The sequence below is a fragment of the Nesoenas mayeri genome, assembly GCF_963082525.1.
Source record: "Nesoenas mayeri genome assembly, chromosome: 2".
NCBI lineage: Eukaryota > Metazoa > Chordata > Aves > Columbiformes > Columbidae > Nesoenas > Nesoenas mayeri.
The window spans coordinates 133902612-133929358 of NC_137543.1; the positions used below are offsets into that span (position 1 = coordinate 133902612).

Consider the following 26747-nt stretch of genomic DNA (forward strand, 5'->3'; position numbering starts at 1 on the left):
TTTGCTAGGAGTTAGGATGAAATTTTGATAAATTACTGATCTCTTATCAATGTGCTTATTATCAAGTATTTTGTATGATTGGCTTTCAAGTTTCAAAACGCTATCCTGGCAATGTCAGATTATCTTTTCGCATCATTGCATTAATTTGTGTTGTGACTGCACACTTTTCATCCATCTATTGCCTCGTCACTATGGAATGTCCAGGCACACAGATAGATGTTATGTGAAGTAGCCAGACATGGTGTAATAGTTTGACTGAGATCTCATTTCCATTAAAGCAGAATCTGACATATCTCTGTAGTCAAAAAAATCTTTGTGAAGGCAAAGTCTCAGTTACAATTGTATAGCATTATGTCTTGTGTTAAAATGTTCCATTTTCTCCTTTTCTCTTCTTTTTTTCAAGGAAAGACAGGCAACAGTGAAAAAAGAAAAGACTTGTCCCCAGCAAATGAACAAACTGGGAGAACGAAACAAAATGCAAAGAGCAAATTCTGTCACCGTAGATGGACAAGGTCTTCAGGTGTGATTATTGTTATTTTAATTTTAAGGAGATGCTTGTAGATATGAAGGCAATGATAGAATGTGTAGTCTTTACAGTGAAATATTTCCTATACATTCACTTGTCTACATTTCACTTTTACATATTTAAAAACACAATAAGTAAATTTTTCCATCTGTACAGGAATCCTGTGGTGCAAATCTGCTTCTCATGTGTTTGGTAGGATTTCCTAAGATGTTAAAGGGGAGGGAAGACTAGCTCTAAAACACTTATATTGTGGCTTGAAGCTGAATTCAATTGTTGTAGTATCTGTTATGCAGCATTGTGTGAATTTATGTCATAAATCTGAGTCTATGTCTTGATAAAAGTTCACTATTCTCATTTGGACCTGTTAATTAATAGCTGGATAGAGTAAGCTTCATGGATGTTATTTGTCCAGGTGTTTCCAAGTAGAGTATTTGGCACATCAAAATGAAAAGTTGAGAGAAGCAAGATGGTTTCAGTAACAGGGATGTTATACTGTGGTATTTGTTTTTCTCTGGTGCATAAATTGGTTTAGAGTAACAGGAATCTATCTTAGCACCAACTATTAAATTTTTGGTCAGTATCAATAATAATAACCCGATCATCATGAAAGCTGAGTGGATCTTGAAGGATACCATCGTGAAAGTTTAGTGTCAGTGATATAGATAGGTTTTTTTTTTTTCAATCACATATGGCATAATTTTGGAACTATTTCCATGAAGATGTAAGATTCCATAAATATTGGTATTTAGCCTAAAGATGGTCTGGAGCAAAAAAAAATCAGCAGATCAAAATATACTACTCTAATTCTCCCATATGTGGTCAAAGCATGCTACTCTGATTTTTATACTCTAATTTTGCTGGCATGGTCTCATTTTGACATGAACTTTAGTGAACAAGAAAAGGATTTTTGTGACTTCTTTTTGAACCTTTTTAATTAAAAAGAAAAATGATTGTTTTGTTAATATAAGTTTCCAAGGTAACATATCAAAGATACCCAGCAAATCTTTATACTACTTCTTTTAGAACCCTATTTTCAATGTGGGAGAAGGTACATATAATTGGTCCACCACTTTTTTTTTTAAATTTTATTTTAAGTCACTTATCCAATAACCAAGTAGAGGTTGCCTTTAAATCATGCTAGATTAAGGCTTGAAAATATTAACCAATTTAGTCAAAATCTTTATTTGCATCATTTGTTATATGGAAATCATATGTTATCCAGAAAAGTAATTTGGAAAAGTTGTAAGAAATTAATTGAAAGAGAAGTTATTTTGGAATTGAGTGGAATACAAACTGATTATTAGATTTTTTTTGATGGTCCTAAACCACCTGCTTGTCATAATATGGTTAAGTTTTGAAATAAAAGATTTAAAATAGAAGTAAGTTCATCAAATAGCTTTTATTGAGAAAAGCATCAAGACCAAACATTCCTTCCATCAGACAGCCGTGAGCAGATAACTTAGTGGCAGTGGAGATCTGCACGACTTAAAGACTATTAATCATAGTTAAGCACATTCATCTTACTTCTTTCTAGCTAACCAGCTTAATGATCAGGATTATTATTTCTAATTAGAGGAAGTAATAGATCATGTATAACCTTAAGATGAGTCTCATTAATTAACCTGCGTGCTAAGGGATTTCAGTAGGTAGTCCATCTCTGTCACAATGAGTACCATTGGTTTACACTTAGTTCACAGGAACAAACATCATGGGAATTGGCTAAATAACTAAAATTGATTAAAACAGTAGATAAAAATTAAATATATGACAAACTTCGCTATATCCTGCAATTTGATATATGTTTCAACATACAGCATTTTACTGTAACAACATACTGTGCCAGCATGTGATGCTGGGTTGGTTTTATCCTAGGCTTAATTCAACAAAGTTTTCTGAAGTTTTTCATAATTTGTTGTATATATTGGAATGGATTTGGATCTGTTTGTGAAGTTAGGGCTGGAGCTGACACACTAGAGCTTAACACTTTCTACCAGAAGAAAAGTGCTTTTAGATGCTTATAGGGTTATATGCCTATGTCTGTAGGATACCTGTAAGACTCTTTAGCTATCATGTTTCTTGCGTTCTGCCTTAAATTAAATTTTATGAAATCTGCAGCTGAAAAGATTTTTTTATTTCGGGTATTATGAATAAGAATTCAGAGCAAGAACTTTCAATGTATCATTTTGAAATGGAGACAGTCTAAGCTTCATCTCTGAAGTTGTTAATGCATGACTTTCGAGGTCTAGACTTTGAACTCTTCGTATGCTTTTAAACATTCTATAATCAATATTGTATGTGCCTAAAAGTGATAATTTGAAATATGAATAGTCTAACTTTATGGTTTAAAACCAGACATTAGAGAAAAATAATCTGATGTAATTTTTTTCTATGTTGAAATCTTTAGAGCAAAGTTAGTGAACACGTGCATCTTAAAGTATCTGAAAGTGCAAACTCTATTACTTTGAAAGGTGTTAGTTTGTAAAGCTGAACACTAATGCAAATATGTAAAACTTTCCATGTACAAAAGAATTAAAATATATAGTAGAATTTGTTGTTCCCTTCAGTACATCCTGCTCTCCATTCTTTTCCTCAGGCTTGTCCTTCTTCCACATTTTCTCCTCTACTTTTTACAGTTTTCTGGCTTTCTAAGGTGTTTAAAGGGACTGATTATTGTTATGTTTGTTGCATTTTAAGAGGTGTGTGATTTCATATCATATCAAATGCTCCAGGTTTCTGTCATTAAAAAACTGACAAATTAAAAATTTCACGTATCTGTATTTGACCCTTCTAGTGTAGTGTTATTTCTCACTACAAAAATACAATTTCTTCATAGATTTTTCCATGAGAAATTACCATCAGAATTAGTTGTGCATTTCTACCATTTAAAATTTTCTTCTCTATTGATGAATGTAACCTATATATATATATATATAAATATTTCAATGGAATTATAGGTTAAAATGGCATCGCAGCTGTAAGACAGCTAGCATAAAAAAAAAAGTCACCTTGCAATTTGTGGCAAATTAATGAAGTGAGGATTATTGCAAATTATGGTATTGCTTCCAGTTGGATTACATAGCATAACATAGAGTTTGCATTAAGCTTTTTGTTTTCTGTCTACTATAGGAAAAAATGAATGCAACACACAGCATTAATGAGTGGCTGTGTTATTCCCTTCTTTTAGATCACTCCAGTTCCAGGCACTCATCCACTTTTAGTTTTTGTCAATCCTAAAAGTGGTGGGAAACAAGGAGAAAGGTAAGGTTTATTTTCTCTGTTTTTTCCTCTCTTTCTCTACTCTGATCTCCATGATATGTTTAAAAAGGAACATTGAAAGTTTTTATTTGAAAAGAAACCTAATGTTTTATACTGTTATGCCTCACATTTGAACATCCCATTACCCCCTTTAGAAGAAGTACACATTAGCATATAGTTAAAAAATCTGTGGTTAAAAACCAGAATGAGTTCTGTCTGACAGTTTCATATCACATCAGAAAAAGTAGATATATTCAGTGTTTGGGTTTGTGATTTGCATGAAGGTGTGAATTGCTGTATTTTGCATTGAAACTCTGAAGTTACATCAGTTTTCTTTTACTCTCTGTAATAATATATAGAGAGGCCAATTTTAATTGGGAACAGTATTCCATTTTCTAATGTGTGACTTGCCTTTCAAAGATTTAGGGAGTTAGACTCTCCAGTCGCTCTGTAAGATTTCCTTTTGATTTCTGTAGATAGGAAGCATTCTAGCAATCCAGTTAAGTATTAAAGTCCAATCACACAAACTTTAAAGACATACTTAATTTTATATATGTCATTAATTATACTGGTTTAAATTCAAAGTACCTAAGTTTATGTTTAAATGTCAGTTTATCAGAGCCAGGATAAAACAGAGGTAAGGAGCGTTCTCTTTCTGATCTGTCCATCAAATTCAGGCAGAAATGCTGAATCAGTTACCTCTGAGCAGATTTTTTCAGTATCTACTTCAGAAATACAAGTGCTAAAAGTGTGGCCCTTTTTGATCATCACATAAATCCCCAATTTTTTTATAGCCTAGCTTACAATGTCAATGCTGTAATTTATGCTTCAAGTCTTGAAAAGAGTTACAGTCTTTTGACCAAGATCAGGCTGAAGATGACACCTGTGGGTACCCAAAAGCACAGAAGCACAGAAGGAGGGATCCACCGGGATTCTAAATCTTGGAACCAAGCAAGTAAACTGCAAGTGGGTCAGCTTTCCCTACCTCCCTGCTGCCTCCGTTAGGTCCCTTCTTTAAAACAGTGTCCCTTAAACTTGACAAAAGGGAGAAATCCTGCAGAGTAGGTGTTAGGGAAATTCTCAGAGCTGAAGTACATTTAACCAAAACTGCATTTTAAGACCTCTGGGAAAACAGGGTTATCATTTAAGAGCTGATAGTGTAATCCCTGGGCTGGTAGTACATAGATGTTGGCAATGCCTTTTGTCAAAGGCAGTTAATGATCAAAAAGGTTCATTCTAAGCAGTTTCACGAACATGCCTTTGCGATGACAGCAAAACAACGTGAGCTGTCCTGAGCATTCATGTTTCACACACAGTAGTGTGAGGTAGCCCTGGTTGTCTGTGCCTCGGGGCATGTGAAACACAATGCACTGGCACTCATCTTGGCTTTTTGTAGTGCTGGAATGAAGTGAGTGGATCAGGGATCCAGTCTGGAATTCTATAGGCAAGAGGCAGGTTAGAGACCTGCACTTATGTAGTTAGTTATAACGCAGAAACAATTTAATGAGATGCTGTTTCACAGCTTTTAGTTCATGGCTGATAATTAGTCTCAAGTGTTACTATCTGAATGGGCTTAATGCATGAGGGATGTCATATAATGTTAGATATTCTCCAGGGTAAAAGCAAGTTTAAAACCTGATCCCTTTCTCAGGCACCTGTTCCCATTCACATATTGCAGTCTGACACTTCCCAGTGTATGTTAACACAACTGTTGCTGAGACCAAGCAGATTGCAGAAATTATTTGGATTTAAAAAATGAAATCCTTACACACACGTCATTCACTAACACCATTACCTACAAATCTCATTACACACTGAAGTGTATAGCATGGGGGCAGCCACCAGCGACTAAATATAGTAAAGTATGAGAAGCTCTTAAATGGGCTTTGCTACCACACAAAAGAGAATGTTAAATTGCATACTAATGATACAAGGTTGCACTCCGTATTTCTGTGTTAGGAGGAGCACGTCGAAAGGTTGACTGCATGTAGACATATCTCAAGTCATTAACAAGCAGGAGATAATATCTCGTGGTTAGATCTAAAACTAGATCCAAAAAGGTTTAAAAAAGTCCACGTATGGACTGTTTGAGAAGGGATTTGCCCTCTGCCTTTTAGATGTTTATGTTTCATGTCAATATCAGTATCATAATAAAATTATAAAATGAGAGTGTTAAGAGTGCATATTAGCTTGAAGATTAAATCTAAGGGATGAAAATATTTTCAAGAAGCAATAATATTCAACTTCCTTACTTTTCCCGGTTTTAATCTGGCTGCTTTACAGTCAGTAACCAGAAAGAGAAGAATCCCGTGTTTCCGTCCACTTCCCACCTTCGTCCAATTTTGTGGCAGTTATATGTTGTGAAAAGTAAAATGACAGGACATTTGGAGATACAAATAGATTTGCAAAATGCACAGTTATGCTTGGGCTTTTTGATTATAATGATGTTATAATCTGGTCAGGTATTGAGAGGTTAGGAGTAGAGAACAGGCTATAACAGAAGTAAGATTTCCACAGCAGGGGAGGGGGTTGGGGGGTAGAACCAAAACCTACTAATTTTTGTAGATGAGAATTTCATTATCTTGACTCATTTAGATTTAGGTTCTCTTCTACTGAAAGCTGTTCTTCAGTCTTTACTTAGGATTTTCTGTATTTGAGAGATCACAATGAGTGAAGTTATTATTTCAAATTGACTTTCATTGAACACGGAAAGGTTATTGCAGATACTGTCAAGACTCCAGTGTTCCCACAGTTTCCCATATGAGATTTTATGCCTTGCCATATGGTGACCCAGCCCATTTCATTGCCCTCAGACTTGAAGAGACAAGTGTATGCATCCATCTGACAACCAGTTGAATAAATGCACTCCCCCAGTGATACTCTGTTGTTTCCTTTTTTATTTTGCATTTTGTTTCAAATCTCTCAAATGCAAAGGAAAAGAACTGAGGATCACTTTAAGGCAGAAAATGTTAGGTACTTTAGTTTTGGTTTTCGAATGCTGGAACAGAGCAATGGTGGGAAACAAATGGATAATGTAGAAAAAGTGTATTCAGAACACAAAAATACTTTCTCTACAACTATATCCTTGTTGATACATTTTAGAAATTCAATTTTGTTAGAAAGCTCTAGCGTTTTATAAAATGTATAGTGACAAATATGTTCTTCTTGAATAGATATCTCTCTTAAAAAACAGTGCTGTGACTTTCAGATATAATTGCAAAATGAAGTATGAAAACAACCCAGTTATATTTTTTTCTCTTTTTTTTTTTTCTCAAGACTAATGTTTATTGCCCATCACAAGGACATTTACAGCTGTTGGGACTTAAATGATTTAGTCCAATGGGTAATACCTAGGCTTAAAATAAAATAGAACAATATAATTTGATGTTTATTAAGAAGATATTAGGAAATTAGAATTGAAGTTCATGAGTTTAAGCCTTTCACCCACCAAGAAATAGATTTTAATTAAGCATGAGATCACATAGGAGTTAAATAAACCCACTCAGGTGAATTCCTTAGGCTGTATCGCACTGTAACATGTTTTCAGTGATTATGCATGAATTGAACAGGTATCATTGACTTTATCAGAAAAAAGAATGGCAGTACATCCATTTCATCCTAGAGCTCACCGTTCTATATGTTGGCGTTTAATGTCTTCACTAATCAAGACAACAGCTTTCAGTAATCTCTGAATAGAATATTTAAGACATCATTAACAAAATAATTTCTTTAAACAGAAAGAATATAGAACAAGAATGTAATGCTTCTAAAGATTGTTATTGTCAAGGGTAATGCTAGTCACATGAGAGTCCTTCTAAATCATGCTGTTGTTTTGTCATACTCATTAGTTTGTTTTCTACTTCCCCATTTTCCAATTTATTTGCCTGACCAGCAGGTGAGTTTAAACAATTGTTTCCTTGACAAATATGCGGTTGGATGCACTGGAGATCAGCTTCCGTACACTGACGTTTCCTGCTGACTCCACGTTCAGTGTCTCTGCAGCACAGGCTGATGATATCTTTGACCTTTGTTGAGTTCAAATAACTTTGGTTCATAGTATCTCTTCCCTCCTACCCTTTTATTAATCTGGTTTTCTAAGCTTTCATTTAGCATTGAGACAAAATGTAGAAGCAATTTCAAATTATCTTTTTCTAATGTTTTATGTCTAGGAGAGAAGCTCACTAACATTCTTTCACTTTTGGGAAGGAGTCCTTGGCTTCTTTCTTCTCTGCCGTTAGGGTTAAATTAAGCCTATACTGTTCACATCTTGAGTAGTCACCTCCTAAATGCCTGAAGATGCGTCCCCCAGTTGGCACAAGGCACTGGTACGGCCAACTTCTTCCCCAGTGTAGTTAACTTTACTGCTGTTTTTTCTGTCTTTTCTCTTTCTAAACTAATGCTCTTATGAGTTCAGAAGATAGCTCAGTCTAATTCAACTGAAGGTGCACTTGAGTATTTTCTTCAGCAGCAGAGCTGTTTAAAGGTGATCCCAGTCCTCTTGGACACTCCTGCTGTGATTTTTCTGCCTCCTCAGTTGTGCTAGTGCAGCAGTTTTGAGATTCATATGAGATCACAGGCATGATTTAAGTGAAGGGAAAAAAAAAGACAATAGAGCAACTTTCTGAGGATTTGTATTTCAAATTGGATCTTCTTAGTTTTCCAGATCACAGAACAACCCTGCAAACAGGTACAGAAGCATGGAGAACTGTTTGTTGAAAGAATGTGTCATGGGGTAGGAACCAGGTGGAGGTGGTGCTGACAGGTGGTAGTTTCATGAACTGACTTTGTCCATAAAATTGCACTCCATCATAAAAAACTGGGTTTTGGGGCATTAATCATAGAATACCAGGTTGGAAGGGACCTCAAGGATCATATGATCCAACCCTTCTTGGTGAAATCACGGTCTAGACAAGATGGCCCAGCACCCTGTCCAGCTGTGCTGCCCCATGGCTTTGTCTGCACAAATTTCTAGTCACAAGGAAACCATGTCCAATTCCTTCCTTATATGCTGAAGCAAGACATTCAGAGGCACATCAGTGTTAGTAAGCTGCTGGTACTGTAGATATAAAACTGGAATACTATACTACTGTCCATTTCCTCCTCTTGCATGTATCGTGCTGTTAGGTCTAGTTACAGTTCAGCGTGAAGGCAAGCATTTGTAGAGAGCATCTTCCTCTTTGGAGAATGTGTGAGTGGAAATGAACCATCAAGTTATGAAGTTTACACAGACTAGCATACATAAATATGTTATAATAACTTAAATCATGATGTGTCATTTGCAGTGAGTCATTACAGTGTGATTATCTGATATTGATGTTCTACTCGTACCTATGAGTTGCATGCACTGAATCAAGTAGGATTCAATGTAATCTCTTCATTATTGCAGGTGGACTTCTGGGTTTTAACTAGAGATACCTAGCTCCCTCTTAATTAAGAAGGTTTTTATAGCATTTCACTTATACCTGACAACAGTATCATGAGTGTAGGTAATGGCTAGGATGTTTTCTAGCACCAAACTTTTAGGCATATAACTCTTAAGCCTTTGAGACTTCGTAACAATATATGACTTTCTTGTGGTCAGCTACACAAATTGAATTATCTGCACCTTTGACCAGGTTAAATCCTTTATGTTGCTGTGAAGCAACTTACACTTTACTAACTAGAAAATCAAAAATAAGATCCTTTTACCTTGGTAAGATGCTGCAAATCAAATGGAAATATCATGTGTTGTAAATCCATTGTCAAATGTCTGATTCACAATGACTTTTACTGTCAGGAATGGTGTCATGAAGAGATTGTGTGAGTATGTTTGAATACGATGCATTATGAGGAACCTGATAGCACTGAATAATTGAGAAGTTAAGAAAATGTTCAAATTTTGCAATTTTAGTGATTTTTTTTTTTTAATTTTTGTATTCAGTATTCTTAGACCCTTGTCTTCCACCTTGCCTGATAAATGATGCATTACAATTAAGTTAAAAAAAAAATCTCTCAGTATGCTTATAAATCATGTCTAGACATTTTTATTTACCTGAATTTGAAAATGTGGATATCTTAAAATTTAACTATTATTGTGCTTCTATTTTATTTAAGGCAGTAAAAAGAAGTGAAGAGTTATGAGATTTATGTCAATGGGAAAAAATAAGTGCTTTCTTAAAAACATTAAAATACTGATTATCTTGAGGAAATAAACATTAAAATTAAAAGCAAGAAACTATTGTCATAGATCTCAGGTATATATTTATTCATTCTGACCTCCAACATCTTCATGTACTGACTTGTTTCTTTATAAAAATGAAGCAGGTACCTCAGTGTAGTAAATGTAGGAAATCACATTTTTAATATTTGTAATGAAAAAGCAAAATGTTTGTCTTACTTTTAGGGCAAGTAACCTCAAATATGGAAAGGTGCAGTTTTTGAAATATTCTGCCATTTGAAGAAATATTTGCTGGGGGTTGGACAGAGAATGAGGTCCTTTATGGAACAGTATAATCATTTTCATGCTGCATCAATAAATTGGGTCCTGTTATTCAGACAATTTAACAATATGTGTAATTTAAGTAAAACAATGGGTTTGAATCTTTTCTGGTTTCTTCCCATTCAAGTATAATCCAAAGGAGATGTAGTTGACAACAGATTTGCTTTCCCAGAATGTTTTTCAGTCTATGGGGACGTTTTTAGTGGGTGGCAAAGCTGATTTGCTGTTGCAATTAATTATACTTGTAATTTTGTGTTAGCAATAAATTTCAGGAATAAATCTTTGCTTTACCATGAGGTTACTTTAATAGGAACCAATGTGCACTTCCAGATTATTTTTTTACCTTTTTTTGGTATCATTATTCCTCCTTACCCCACTTCTATTTTCTGTTTATATGCAGCATTTGAATTATGGATAGCTTGTAGCATTTCTGTCTCAATTTTAGGCCCACAATGCTCTGTATGTATGAATTGTAAGTGCTGTGTTCAAATATTTGACTTTTCGTATAAATGAGATAATATGTGTTAAACTCTTGAATTCTTTCATTGATAGCATTAAAATAACAAACAAAACAAAACAAACAAACAAAAAAAGCAAGTAAATATTTTCTCCTTGTCTCTTTTACCTCTTCAGAATTTATAGAAAATTTCAGTACCTTTTAAATCCTCGTCAAGTTTATAGTCTTTCTGGAAATGGACCAATGCCAGGGTAAGTCTACAGTTAATATTATTACCAGAAACTCATTTAATAAAATGCTACATAATCACATGAACAGCCTCAGGCACATATAGCATATTTTGAATGTATCAACACTACAGACCTCTGACTGGCTGCAGAAATTTACAGGTGTCATTTGTTTACATGTACTAGTACAACAACGTATCATATGTTTTACTTATAACCATGCAGTACTCTCTAAGAACTGTGTGATAAATTTCTTTCTATTCACAGCTTTTTCTGCTATATCAGCCACCCAAGTTCATTCAGGGGTTACTTTGGTTACAAATAGCCTCAAAGACTGACCTGCAAGACAAACATTTCTTTTATGTAAACACACATATGTACATGCTTACTTGTCTGTCTAATATATATGTATAGCGTACGTATATATTCTTATGCATGTCTTATGCATGTTTCAAATTACAGTGGCTGTGTGCTTCTTATCAATTCTGTTATTGGGGGTGGGCGGGTAGTGGGCAGAAAATGACTGGACAGGCTTGATTATGCTGTCAGTGACTTTTTCCGGGGTACTGAAGTGTTCTGTGAACCCAACTGTGTAGTCACTCCCCTAACATGCTGCTTCCATGCATTTTGCATTCATGTGAAGGCAGGAGAATTGCAGATTTTTCCAAATTCCAAATTTTTCCAACTGAAACTCTCTCCTTTTTAAGTAGTGGGTACTTTTGTAGAAGAAAACAGGTGGTCTGTGTATCATTTTGAATGTATTGGATGTTATTTAGTTATGTCGCTGATAACATGAAATTTTACATCAGTGAGAAGAGTGGGAGAAAGAAAATAGGGGATATATATTCACTAACAGGAAGTTTACACTGTTGTTGAATACTTTTTTTTCCTTAATCTGGGGAGTTTTTATTAGTTGAGACCATTTTTTCTTATAAGTTGGAGGAAAATAAGGTGAAGGTGCAAACATACATGGCTTATGCCTTGCAAAGTTATATTTCAATTATCAGATATATTACTGGAAAGAGTATGCTCTGAGAGTTTCTCCCAGTACTGCTGATTTTAAGGCCAAACACACAGGAAACTACTCTCTATTACAACCATTATACAACTGTCCATTTATTTATTGTGTTACTTAGGATGTGTATAGCATTGATGAAAGTGAAAAACTGAACGGGCCCAATCCTTCTTGAAGTTTAGATTCTCAGCATATATTGTATGACAGAGTAGCTAACAGAATAGCACAAAAGCCCCTCAAAAAATGGAATAATGACATACATGATTTCTTTCATGCCTGTAATTTTATCCTGTACCTGAACGTTAGTCCTGTTTTATTTCCCAAATTATATTTATTGTTTATGTTTTGTTATGCTAATCTTGACACATACGGAAAATGTAAGTAATCTTAGTCCAAAGAGTAAGTAGACTAGAAAAATTGCAGAAACGTAGCTCAGGAATTAATAAAAAAATTTACCTGAAACAACACCTAGTAACCAATATTGTTTTATATATGTTAAAATAGAAATGCCACGCTGGAGATTGAGATGATGACTTAAAATAACTGAAATGTTTTTGTTCAAATACATTGTGTTTCATTGAACTTTAAAAAAACCCACCCAACCAAACATACAAAACAAAACAAAAATAAGAAAAAGTAGGACCCCACTTACTGGCTGCATTTCTGTCTGTTACTGACTTCTAGTTTTCATGTATCTCTTCATGTAAAGGAAAATGTATTTTAAGGCAGAAGCACAAGAGGGCAGTGTTAAGTTCAAACAGAGACCCTACATGGAAGCGATTTAAACTTCAGTCTTTTGAACCAGGACAGTGTTTTTTAGAAAATATTTTCAATTTCTTTTCCTATTAGGAATCAAAATAGTTTTACTTCAGAGTCTCTTTGAAGAAATTTCTAATTAAATTTCAAACAGACACTATATTTTATTAAGCTTGTTTTGGAATGTTTTTTATTCATTCCACAGAAATGAATAAACCTAAATTTCCAGTTTATCTTCTGCCATCACTTCTTGCCCCTGGGAAAACTGTGTAGACTGCATATAATTTGTCCCTGGAGCGAGCAATTGAATAAACTATGTATTTGACTTACCAGTCCTTGTTTCCCTTTCTGCAAGGGCTGAATTGCCTCATAAAACCTGCCCATCCATCCATCTGTCCACTCACTCATCCATCTCTATAATGCTAGTTATACTAGATTGTCAATCAAAGTGTTACATTTATATAATATTGTCATGTGTGTCATTTAGATTGAAATGGAACAGAGTGGTGGATTGTACAGCACAGATAAAAATAAAAGTACATTCTTTGTGCAAGTTACTGTTATTGAGTGGAAAGGGATAAAGATAATGTACATTTATTTTAAAGCATTTATGATTATTGTAATACATTTTAATTGAGTCTATTTTGTGATTTTTTTAAATTTTATTTTGAATACTAATATCCATCATGTTTACTCAACCTATAGAATGTTCATAGTATTAGGGGAGAATTTGCATGTTTTTGGTAGGGCCAGACTGTCTGCTTTAACCCACATGTTAATGTTTTAAATTTATGATGGTATTTTTCTCCTGGGCTGCTGTCATCAAACAAGAAGATAATATTCACAAGTTTTCTATCTCGACATCCAAACATATGTAGCTAACATGAATTAATAGATCCAATTCATTTCTGTCGAAAAATCTAAGAGTCTCTTGTTAAGACAACAGGGAGAAAGACAAGAGAACTATGACACCAGTAAAATTTTAGGTCTTAGGAGGACTGTGGAACTTCTGTATAAATAAAGAAGTCAACAGCTCAATCACTTCTTCCTCTTCAGTGGGATAACCATGTTTTTTCACAGAAATGTGTTGGAATAAAGGGCCTGAGTTGGAATAGGGTTAAAATAATCTTTGTTCAGAGGAAGAAGGGCCACTACTCTAGTCTTATATTTGAATTTCTTTGAAAACTAGGAATAAGACATTTCATTTTTCCTTTCAATCCTCTCCTCTAAAGAAAAAGAAGAAAAAACAGCAACCACAGAAAAGCACACAAACCTGTGCCCACATTTCCTAATATCAGTAATTATGCATTTTTTTCTAAACATGCTGGCTTGTAGCAGGTCAACAGAAAAATATTTTGAACAAGTTGAATTTTAGTATTGCTATCTATATGTGCAGTTACTCAAGAGGATGTCACCTACTTTCATAATAGATGGGATGGTCCTTGGAGAACTGCAGGGAGAGCAACAAAGATATTTCTTGTAGCTTCTTAGCATGCCTAAGATAAGGTTTTCAGAGCTATTTATGTCAAGACTTGTGTACATAATCTATATAAAAATATGTATGTGGTGCAAATAAATTGCATGGCAGTTACTCTCTGGCATTGATTCCATTCCAACAATGGAAAATGTCCTGCTGGGAGGCCTGAAAATCAAAGAACTCTCAGCCAAAGGGCAACAATATACTTGAAACACGGGTATGATAATTAATGGTTTAGACATTCTTTCTTTGGGAGTAGAGAGATATGGGTGAGCTGGAGAAACCGTGTAAGCTCTGCAGCTGAACACAGGCATAAAAGGTACTGTGCAGTTACAGACTGCCAGAGTTAACAAAGTGACGTGAAAATTGCCAGGCTTATACGTTGTGTAATTTCTGCCTAGCACCTGTGTTTTCAGCTTTGAAAAGAGTTTCCCTGTTTGGTTGTTACATCTCTATAGGAGTCTTCTACTTCTGACAACAACTGTTATTGTGGATTTAATGATCTTGAAGAATCTGAAATTCAGTTATTGTTCACTTCACAGAGAGGTAAATAATAGCTGGATGAATAGCAGTCGAGCCACAGACACACATGACTCTGTAGAGAGGTCACTGTTTCACAAAGGCTTTGTCCCTCTAAAAACGGTCTCGTTCTCTTAAGTCTATTATTTAAAATGTCTAATTTATGTTATTTTTATACTCTATAATAGAAATTATATCCACAAAAGTTGTATTTCTTTCTAACTCCCTTCAACATTTAATTTAGAGACCACGTATTTTTAAAAATTCTATCTGCAAGTTTACCTCAACAGGCTTGTAAAATTCTGTCCACTTTAAAGATGTCCAAGACAGCCAAACTGAATCCCTACAGCTTACTCTGTAATCTACAGCACCTGGGCCTTTATAACTTCACAAAGTAATAGGCCCTTTTTGAAAATTACACTATTTTTCCTTATTATTGGAATTGATTGCTAGAGCATTTCTTTACTGTGGGACATTTGGAATATACAGAGTATTCTGGCAAGACATATACACCAAGAATATTTTAAAAGATAATAACTGCATAGTTATTTTCACCTGGACAAAACCTTGAAGCTCATCCTTTTTTCTTTAGAAGAATTACGTTTTTGCCAAAGAAGGGCAAAGCAAGCCATGGTGAGTCGGTAATGATTAAAATTACACTTGTGCACGATAAAGCAGTAATACTTAGAACACAATAAGTCTTCATATGTGAAACTTAAACCTTGGGTTTAAAGATATATTTTAAACAGCTATTTAACAGTATTTTTACTTGTATGACATCTGTGGTGTTTGCTGCGTACGCATCACAATCTTTAAGTATTGTAAATATCAGTAATTTCCACTCTTATCTCAGTCTAGACTTCCAACATTGTGTGACAGATACATTCACCTCTCTCTTAATCATTGTAATTGTTCAGTAGTGAGTTTGCCACACACAGCCTTTGTAAATCTTAGGAGAACTTAGATGCACAGGAGCAGGCTGTCCCCATGTACCAGAAGATGAGCCAACAGGGAAGAAGGGTGGCCTGGCTGAATAGAGAACTTCGATTGGATCTTGGGAATAAAAGGAGAATTTATAACCTTTGGAGGAAGGGGAAGGCTACTCAAGAGGACTACAAGGATGCCGTGAAGTTATGCAAGGAGAAAATTAGAAAAGTCAAAGCCCAACTAGATCTGAGCCTGGCTATTGCTGTAAAAGCGAAGAAAAATTGTTTCTATAAATACATCAACAACAAATGGAGGGCTAAGGAGAATCTCTGTCCTCTGATGGGTGTAGGGGGAAAAATAATGACAAAAGGTGGAGGAAAGGCTGAGGTACTAAATCCTTCTTTGCCTCAGTCTTTATAAGACCAGTTGTGCTCCAGGTACCCAGCTCCTGAGCTGGTAGACAGGGACAGGGAGGCAGAATGATGCCCCAGTTATCCAAGGGGAAATGACTGGCAACCTGCTACACAAGACACACACAAGTCTATGGGGCCGGATGGGATCCATCCAAGTGTAGTGATGGAGCTGGCAGAGGTCATCACCAAGTCACTTTCAATTATTTATCAGCAGGCCTGGCTGACTAAGGAGGTCCCAGTTGACTGGAAGTTGGCAAATGTGACATCCGTCTACAAGAAGGGCCGAAGGAGGACCCGGGGAACTACAGACCTGTCAGTCTGACCTCAGTGCCTGGGAAGGTCGTGGAACAGATCATCTTGAGTGCCATGATGTGGCACATATGAGACAACAAAGTGATCAGGCCCAGTCAGCATGGGTTTGTAAAGACAGGTCCTGTTTGACCAACCTGATCTTCTTCTACGACAAGGTGACCTGCTTAATGGGTGATGGAAAGGCTGTGGATATTGTGTACTTAGGCGTCAGTAAAGCTTTTATGCTGTTTCCCACAGCATTCTCCTGGAGAAATTGGCTGCACATGACTTGGATATACTCTTCGCAGGGTAATAAACTGCTGGATGGCCTGTCCCAAAGAGTTGTGGTGATCACAGTCAAATCCAGTTGGCAGCCAGTCATGAGTTGTGTTCCTCAGGGCTCAGCACCGGGGTCAGTTCTGTTTAATCCCTTCATCAATGATCTGGACAAGGGGACTGAGTGTACTCTCAGTAAGTTTCCAGACGACACCAAGCTGGGTGGGAGTGTTGATCTGCTGGAGGGTAGGAAGGCCATACAGAGGGATCCGGACCAGCTGGATCAATGTGCCAAGGCTGATTGTACGAGGTTTAACAAGGCCAAGTGCTGGGTCCTGCACTTGGGTCACAACAACCCCAGGCAGCGCTACAGGCTTGGGGAAGAGTGGCTGGAAAGCTGCTTGGCAGAAGAGGACTTGGCAGTGTTGGTCAGCCGCTGGCTGAACATGAGCCAGCAGTTTGCCCAGAAAAGCCACCAGCATCCTGGTGTGCAAGAAGAATAGTGTGGCCAGCAGGACAAGTGAAGTGATCATCCCGCTGCACTTGGCACTGGAGAGCCTGCATCTCAAATACTGTATTAAGTTTTGGGCCCCTCAGTACAAGAAAGACATTTGAGTGCTGGAGCGTGTCCAAGGAATGCAAAGAAGCTGGTGAAGGATCTAGAGCACAGGTCTCATGAGGAGCAGCTGAGGAATCTGGAGCTGTTTAACCTGGAGAAAGGGAAGCTGAGGAGAGACTTTATCACTCTCTACAACTACCTGAAAGGACTTTGTAGCATGAAGGGTGTTGGTCTCTTTTCCCAAGTAGCAAGTGATAGGACAAGAGGAAATGCCCTCAAGTTGCACCAGGGAAGGTTCAGATTGGATATTGGGAATTTTTTTTTCACAGAAAGCGTTGTAAAGCAGTAGAACAGAATGGTTGAGTTGCCATCCCTGAAGGTGTTTAAAAGATGTATAGATGAGGCTCTTAGGGAGATGGTTTAGTGTTAGAGCTCAATTATGGTTGGATTTTATGATTTTGAGGGTGTCTTCCAACCAGAATGATACTATGATTTGTCTGAAATCCATTTTAAAAGCCTCTGCCTTATCCTTTAGTTTGCTTACTAGTTTGGTCTTCTTGCATTCTTAAACTGGTTCTCTTTTTCAGTCAGCCCAAGGTAAGCTTTTGGCTGTCACAGTTAAGTTACTTCTGAATGTATGACATCCAGCATCTTTATCCACTACCCAGCATATATTGATTCACTCTTCCCACAAATGCTTCTGTATTTCTTCTTGTGACTGGCATACATCTCTCTCAAATCTGCAAGGCTGCTATCCATCTTGTGGCAATTGTGCAGATAAAGCTAATTTCGTTCTTGCAGGGAACATAGGTTTGATGCTAATCTTTATTGTTTAGTACCTGTATCAGAATGATTTGGGGCCATCTACTGATACTAATGCTATATTGAAAAATAAGTTGGGTTACATCTTAAGCAGTAGTTAAGGAAAACTTAAGTTTTGGTTGGACAGGGCTCCGAGCAATAAGATCTAGTGAAAAACGTCCCTCCTCATGGCAGGTGAGTCAAACTAGATGGTCTTTAAAGGTCTCTTCCAACCTAAACCATTATATGATTCTATGATATTAATGTTATTTTTGAGTGTGAAGCATACCATATGGACCATTGTTTTCAGTGTTGCGTACCTGACAGTTGAATGTCCCCTATGTTCATAGGGTCCCTCAATATCCAATGTGATCACAGACTGAAGGACTGGGGGTTTTGTTTATTAAATGTATTGTCATGGGGTTTTTTTGCAAGCCTTTGATTTTAAGTTGATAGCTGTTTATAGTTGATAGTTGTTTATCTTTAGATAAACAATATTTGCAGCTGCCATATATGCATCTACCAATTAACTTTTTCACGTTAAAATGCTATTCCAGGAGGGGAATATATTGCCTCATGCAATGAGAAACTGAATTTATTGAAACTTTTTTTATTAGAGTGATTTACTGAAATTACTGTTATGTTAATAGTGTCATTACACTGTACAGAAAACTGTAACTCAGAGTTGTAATGAGTTTGAATTGTATACATTGTCCAGTTACATGGCCAGCTCAGCCTGGCAGTCTAGAAGAGGAAAAACTGGTTTTAGTTTTCATTCATAGGCTCAAGTAAATAACCATTTGTCAAGGAGTATATTTGCTTTGTTTAGTAAAATGACTACAATGAGGTCTTTACAATAAAGGCGTAAACATTGCAACAGTGCAGTTGCTTTGTCTTTGAACTTGGTGCTTACTTCTGGACAGTTAGTTTAAGAAGAATCAGCAGTGAGTTGGACTTCTAAATTAGTGAAATTACTAGATTAAACTCAGCATTGTGAATCCACTAGAGGACAGAGTTTCTAAATGATAGGGTTCACCTGGAAGTGTGAGGTATCTATCAGATCAGTCCTGTGTCAACATAAATCTGTTAATGAAGATTTGACAGGCTCTGATTTGCTTTGAGTTCATAATATTTAGGGTGAATGTTTATCTTTCATTCACTTCTATTCATACACAGCATAAATTCTCTTCTGATATGCAAATGTCATACTAGTGAACTTGTAATTATCAAACTGATAAGTTACACATGCCATTCAAGAAATTTTTTTATAATATGACTGTATTTTATTTCTACCACATTTTATGAATTAATGATCTTACATATTTTTGGTTCAGTATTATTGTCCCAATACCTTTAAGGCCAGCGTACTTTATTACTGCAAATATAGAAGTTTTGAAACATAAGTAATAACAGATAACTTTTAATACAGTATCTCTGTAAATCATAATACAAAGCTTCTGAAGTCTTGCAGCTGATTACAATTAAATGCAAGTATAGTAATTGGCAAAGTTCATGTACTGTGTATAATAAATATTGTCTGAGAAGCTATGAGGCAAAAGTATTTGCAAATTTTACTAATCATCTATTTCTAAGTAAGTCTCCTTTTTCCAGAAAATGAATCCAAATTACTCAGGGGTAACTGTAAAAACCACTGAGGGAAAAACATGGATTTAAGCCACAAGAACTTAATTAGCTGTAGGGTCTTCAAGAGAAAATTTCTCTAATGTAGACAGATACTATGTTCCCTTTTTTTTTTTGCACTTTTATCTTCTCTGCAGTGGAGAAATTTACCAAGTTAAATAGTATTTTTCTATCCACTGGTAATTTGCAATGCACCTCACATTTAGCTGATACCTATCCTGAGATACCAGTATATAGTGGATTATTTTACGCTTGGGCGCTTGACAGTTTTATGAAAACAACTGGCTGAACAAGGTCACACAGGGCTGTTGTTATTCCACCTTGTGTGGCTAAGCACCTGAGATCTCAATGTAGTGCACTGCTTCTGGGCATGAGGGAAAAAGTCATGTGCAGGCACCTGAATGGAAAGCATTCCAGCTTCTGTTTTAAAATAGTTTTAATGTAAGTGGGACTGGGTTTCCTAAAACTATACTATAAGAGTAAAGGGTGGAGTGGAGTGTGTGTTATCTGTGCATAAGTCAATTGAATGGATGATTTGACAGCAAACAGTTAAGTCCTGTACTGTTGGTGGTTTTTTTCATAGTTTCTCTGCATTTGTATGGATTTGATGAGATGATTACAAGAAACTGAATTAGAGTAGTATAGGTAATTGAAAGAGTTGCCATGTTTCAAGTAGAAATTACTAATTTATCAGCAGAAACTCAGTAATTGCTTGTGTGTGTGATCCTTGTGTCTGACAAAATAAAATAAAAATAGCTTGGTATCAGACACCTTGAGTGGTTTATTTGTTTTACTTCTAGCAGATAGGAAACCATATTAGTTAAGACTAAAACAGGTCAATGTACAAGGGAACTATCAAGATGAAGATCTCTATTGATAGGTTTTCCAGCTCAGTCTTATGACTGAGCCCATTAACTGTATTCACAGTTGACCATGGACTAAGAACACTGTGTATGCTTATGAAATTTATTGGAAGTGGAAAGTTAGAAAAGGAAGCTGCATTTTAATGATAGAAGAACTTGATCATTAGGAAAGAATTAGATGATCTTGTCAATTTTGATGATAGAAATACAATCAAATGTAATAATCTCTTGTAATCCAAATTTAGGGATTAGTTGTATTGACCTTTCTCAGTAGAAAGAAAAAATGGTAAACTTTCCAGAATCATCTAACAATTCACCTAGCAAATATCCTGCTCTTTTAAGGTCTTAGTGTGCAACCGCAAATTTTTGTTCTCTTCTTGTGGATTATTACAGTTGTACCTTTTCATCTTTTATTCCCAAATGTATCAAGAGTTTTGTTTGTCCTGTGGTAGGAGGTGGTAATAGAAGTTGTGCTGATCTGTCTTGTTGCCTTTTTGCCAGTGACTGAAGAATAGGTATAACTTGGATTACAGACTGTACCAGCCTAATGTTCTTATGTACCATTCCAGCTATGCTGACTTCTGTGATGTAGGAAAGCTTTTTACTATAATGTATACAAATATCAAATCTATATAAAAGAATATCTACCTATTCTAATGTCCATAAACAAAAGGGGAATTTTTGTTAGTGGCAATATTTTTCTTAATTGAAAAAAGTCAAAATTATATGTTGTTTAAATGATTCTGTGTGAATTATGGTACGAATTATTTGATACAAATAAAATACATGCTTTGAAGTATCATTTACATGTTTCTCATAACCTATTTAATATCTCTTAAGGTCATTGATGTAATTTTTTTAAAGATTATTGATATATTGAACACCTGTCCTTAATGTCATACTTGTCATAAGATTCATATCTGCATTGTGCTGTGTAAAGAGTAATTGTCTAAATTGTTTAATAATAATACTAATAATTTGTTAAAAAGTAGACGTAAAATCTTAGAGGAATAAACCCATTGTACGTACTGTTGTATATTTTTCTGTTATTTGATTATTATTATATATACTTCGAATACTTGTAAAATTTTATAAATCAGTTCAAGAAAATAAGACTGCATCTTCTATTGTGGTCCTTTGCCTTAATCTGACAGTGCACAAAGCCTTTACAATTGCTTCCATTTTTTAAATTTCCATTTCAAACCACTTTCTAGTCCAACACTTCTTTTCTTTTCAAACCATATAAAATGTTCTGTGACTATGAGGTAACAGGTGCTATTAAAACACTAATTGACTAAAGCTGTCTTCATAGGCAATACTTATGCTTTACCTTCAGTTCTATTAAGAAATCTGTCAAATTCTTTCTTTACAATTATAACACTTACTGAGTTTGAATGGAACCTTATACATAGAAAATCATATTCCCTTACCAACTGCACATTCTAATTCAGTGAATGAGATTTATTTACATATATAATTATATAGCTATATTTAATTTTATAAATTAATTTGATTTTATAAATATTTATATTTGTTATAGTATATTTATATACACTATCTTTATCTATGCAAATATACAATGTATGGTACATTATACTCTATTTTTATGCATTTTTGTATGATATATAATCTATATATAATTTTAATATTTAAATTTATAAAAAGAGAAAGTCATATGAACTTAATGCTGTACTATGAAAATGTTTGGAAAATTCACTGTGTATGAACAGAAAATGCTCCAGGGGAAAGAGGAGACTGAGGGGCAACCTCATTAATGTTTACAGATATATAAAAGTTGAGTGTCACGAGGATGGAGCCAGGCTCTTCTCGATGACAACCAATGATAGGACAAGGGGTAATGGGTTCAAAGTGGAACACAAAAGGTTCCACTTAAATTTGAGAAGAAACTTTGTCTCAGTAAGGGTGACAGAGCACTGGAACAGGCTGCCCAGGGAGGTTGTGGAGTCTCCTACTCTGGAGACATTCAAAACCTGCCTGGACACATTGCTGTGTAACCTCATCTAGGTGTTCCTGCTCCGGCAGGGGGATTGGACCAGATGATCTTTTGAGGTTCCTTCCAATCCCTGACATTCTGTGATTCTGTGAAATGTGAATGAAGCTTATTGAGAATTTTTTTGGCAATATGTTTTTGTCACATTCTTCAATCCCCGACTTTCTTGGAAAGTTACACTTTTTTTGATGAAGATTAAATATAAAGTCAAAACAAAATTAATTTTTGACTGGTGAGGATGCTTGCTTATAAAAAGGGAGATGGAGGTTTAGGTCTATATTCTTGCTATCTGGATTAATGCTAGCATCAACCCTGGACTGCTGGTGTTGGTTTTTGTTTGTTTGTTTTTTTCCAGGCTTTCTTTTGACATCCATTACATGTGGTGAAAATGCTTAAATATTTATAGAAGTTAGTACCTTGCCTTCACTTCTGGGCTATAATTCAATTTTAAATTAATCTGAAATACCCTCAGTACTGGAAGCAATATAATTAGATCTAACATTCTACAGTCCCATCACATTGGGTCAAAGTGGGAATGCGAGTGATGGGAGGCACTTGTCTCTTTGCGGAGGGTGGTGAAGTGAGAGAGATGCACACCTGTGGGCCTGGACATATCTTGGTGGTAGGACGTGACTTCCAGGAGAGGGTCTTCCAGCACATGTGCATATTAGAAGATGTGTTCCCCAAGTGTACCCAGTCAGATTTGCCATGTGATGTTTTGGATCACAAGGGGTCCTATAGTGCTTGTCCTGCAGATGTGGAAAGTAAAAGATAAAAGGTGAGAAGAGCAAGGAAGGGTTTAATATAGAATGCATCTTTCAAACATTGTACTTGACACTTGAAATTGTCTAAGAACTCTTCTGAGCAGCCAATATTAGCGGGAGTGGGATAACAATGTGATGGGCTAAATTCTGTGTAGCCTTGCTAACCCTGAAATTCTGGTCTAAAACTAATAAAACAAAAGGTTATCCTGTTGTCTTCTACATCTTAAATAACATTTTTTTGACCCCTATACTTTCCCTTGTTGTATGCTCTTTCTTTAACTCTCTGGTTTTGCATTTGCTCTTGATTTTATCAAGAAGCCTGAAACAATTTTTAAAACTTTCTATGGACAGGAACACCATTCTCTGTGCAGCATTGAAGTTTCATATGGAAAATAGCTTGAATTAAACACTCGCTAGTTATTGCATATTTAAGAATTTGTGGGCCTTTTTTACAAGATTGCAAACTGAAAATCAGATCTGGTCACTATCACATAGAATATACATTCAGATATCCACAACACTGATCACTAGAATATATGTGATTTTGCATACACACACTGAAATGTTTTTGTCTAGTCACAATATATGTGTAAGGACTAATTTCAGTATGTGTCAAAAGCTATCCTGAAAAAATACTTTTAAGTTAGAACAATTCTAAGTTGCAATATTTTCAATATATCCTCACTTTTCAGCATTATGGAACATTGATATTGAATGCAGTGGATAATGGTATGATAATACTGTGCAGCACTCAATGAAAATGGAAGCAGAAATAGCCAGGCAAATATTACCAAGATGTTTCACATTCAAAATACAGTTTGTAGGATGATGGGAATGAGTGAATTCTGATACTTACTCATTTTGTATTAAACCATGGTGCAAAACTGGTTTTATCAACCACAAGATGCTCATCTTAATACGTATTAGTGTATGGTCAGAAACATGCTTTTTTCATGTGCTTTTATAAGCAGCACCTCACAAGGAAATGTTGTGGCTAATACATTTATCCACCTTAGACTCTTCTGTCTCCAGAGACTACGTACACATTTGCAACTATGTAAACAGAGAATGTTTTCTGGCAATAGTTTCTAACAGGATTGGGACTGAGACAAAAATTTGGGTTAACAATGAGGTCCAAGTTATTCTAGTATTAGCGTACCATAATAACCCTTGAATTAATTATTTCATATTAAATTTTTCAGATAATACAATGTTGGACTGTTTTTGTCTAAAAATGAATGCCTGAGCAGAGGTGACGATTATTTCAAGTGTTTGCGTGCCATTTACTATTAAATAAAATGCCTTAAGCCATAAAATGTATGCATAACGCACAGTGCATTTATGTTAATTAAATAGATATCTTCATTTGCTGTTTTTAGGTTAAATTTTTTCCGAGATGTTCCTGAGTTCAGAGTACTAGCATGTGGTGGAGACGGAACAGTAGGCTGGATTTTGGATTGCATAGGTAATCAATAGTGTTTACACAGTTTTTCTTGACTCATGTTTTTCATTTTACTGCTCCTCCCTATTTACCAGCTTATGGATACAGGTGTTTCAGACAAGATGTTGTTCATTTATTTTTTTTAAATGTGTCGGTTTGGGACATGATTATTTTTAAGGTTATTCAAATTACAAGGGATATTCAAAATTTCTAGACAAGTCCAGTGTTCAGAGTCCTCCGGATTCCCAGAAATCAAGACTTTTGAATCAATCTGTTTTGATTTAAATTAAAAGTCTGTTGCCCAAACTGAATCAAATCTAAGTTGTTCCTCTTAAGACCATTTACTCATTTGCTCATTTGCTTTTACAATTTCCAAATATTTGTTTATGCTCTGTTATCTCAAAATTGAGATAATGGGATAACAGTCATTTGAAAAGGACTGTTCTGACAGCTGTGTAGATACCTGTGCAGTAGGGTATGTATGTCATTTCAGTTTTGGAATTCTTTTAGTCGGTCGGCCATAAAGTCCTCTTTACAAATCATTAGGAAGGCCCAGAAGCCAAGCTTATTAGGGAGAATATCTGCCACCCCATGTGATCATTTATTTGGCATAAGAAGGGCTGCAGAGAACAAAAAAAAAAAAAAAAAAAGTGAACATATGAGAATGGAAATTAGGTAGAAGATGAAGAGAAGCTGAAGGAATCAACAGAAGGTTTGGATGAAGAATATTTAAAAGTATGTGTTTTGTAGGAGTTGTGGACTAGGAAACCTTCTAAAGTTCAGTGAGAAGTAAAAATGGTGTCATGGAGGAATGGGTGACAACAAAGGCATATTTTTAGTCTTGGTTTGAAAGAAGAGAAAACAACAAACTTTTTGCAAACACAAACTATTGATTGTAACTCTCAAACAGCTTTCAAAATCGTAAATCTATGTACAAAATTAACAAGTGTATTGCCTAAACTTAGAAGGGATGAAGTTTTGCAGCTGTTAATTGTGTCATCACTTTTTTCCTGAAGTTTAAGATGCTATGGAGTTATTTTCAATGGCCTTATTTGAACTAAAGACTACATTTTTTCTTAATAAAATACTGTCTTCTGCAACAAATTTTGTGGTACAGAACTAAGAAATAATCTATGGATCCAGGATCCATTTATTTCATAGGTGCAGGAATTAGATTTTTGAATGCTGTCTTTTAGCGAACAAACTCTTCGGCACAAGTAGCACATACAAAGTGTAAGAAATCACCTGTTTTGAGAAATAAACACTTTCTAGCTGGTTCTTACTTTTACTTTTTAAATTTTAATTCTACTAAATGTTATATTCTCTGTTGTGAATGCTAAGTCTTCCTAAAGAATTGAAGGGAGAAACTGACAAATAACAAAATGTCCCTGCTACATCCATTGGGTATATAAACTCCTGCTGAGAGTTTTGTATGAACAAAATAGCTGATTGTTTAACTATTCAAGTATAACTTTTAAGCTAGACATGCTACTAATTCCAATTAAATGGGGAATTTGACAAATTTTATATTTTAACTATTATAGCTGGTGGATATCTACCCCACTTCCAGCTTTCAGAAAGGCTGTATTTCTTGACAAAGTTTTTCCCACTGGATTTTAAACAGAGATCCTTTGGCTTGAAATGCTGGAAGAGTACTGGTAAAGAGTCAAAAGTCACTGTAAATTCATACATTTCAAAATATTACTTATTAAATTAAAAATATTGACTAAGAGGCTTGATCAGATAGACTAAGGCTCATTTTGAATAGCAGATTTAATTCCTGATGGCCAAACTCCTGGTGTTAGTTCCATTGAGTTCTTGGTAATGGTGCTCATGTATAGACATTAATCCAAGTGAGTACACAGTTAGACACAAATTTGGTCACCCAGATGAAAAAGTACAAGACTCTTCTAATTGTTCATGCCCTTAACTTCTTTTTGTTTGTAGCTGGGAATGGCAGAGCTGAAAACAATGGAGAGCACAACATATTCAGTTTTGGAAAGATCTTGAGTATCGTTGTTTATGAATGTTTATCACATTTATGGATTGC

The 26747-nt window shown here is 35.4% G+C and overlaps 1 protein-coding gene across 3 annotated transcripts in view; it reads left to right on the forward strand.

Moving 5' to 3' along the window:
• Positions 1-26747, forward strand: part of DGKB (diacylglycerol kinase beta) — a gene marked incomplete at both ends in the record, with an annotated part of 317768 nt that overhangs the window by 95370 nt on the left and 195651 nt on the right. For all 3 annotated transcript variants that reach the window (XM_080340721.1, XM_080340722.1, XM_080340723.1), the window contains 4 exons: positions 404-520; positions 3711-3784; positions 10893-10967; positions 24636-24721. In XM_080340721.1, the coding sequence (XP_080196847.1) occupies positions 404-520; positions 3711-3784; positions 10893-10967; positions 24636-24721 (352 nt within the window). The remainder of the gene's footprint in view (positions 1-403; positions 521-3710; positions 3785-10892; positions 10968-24635; positions 24722-26747) is intronic.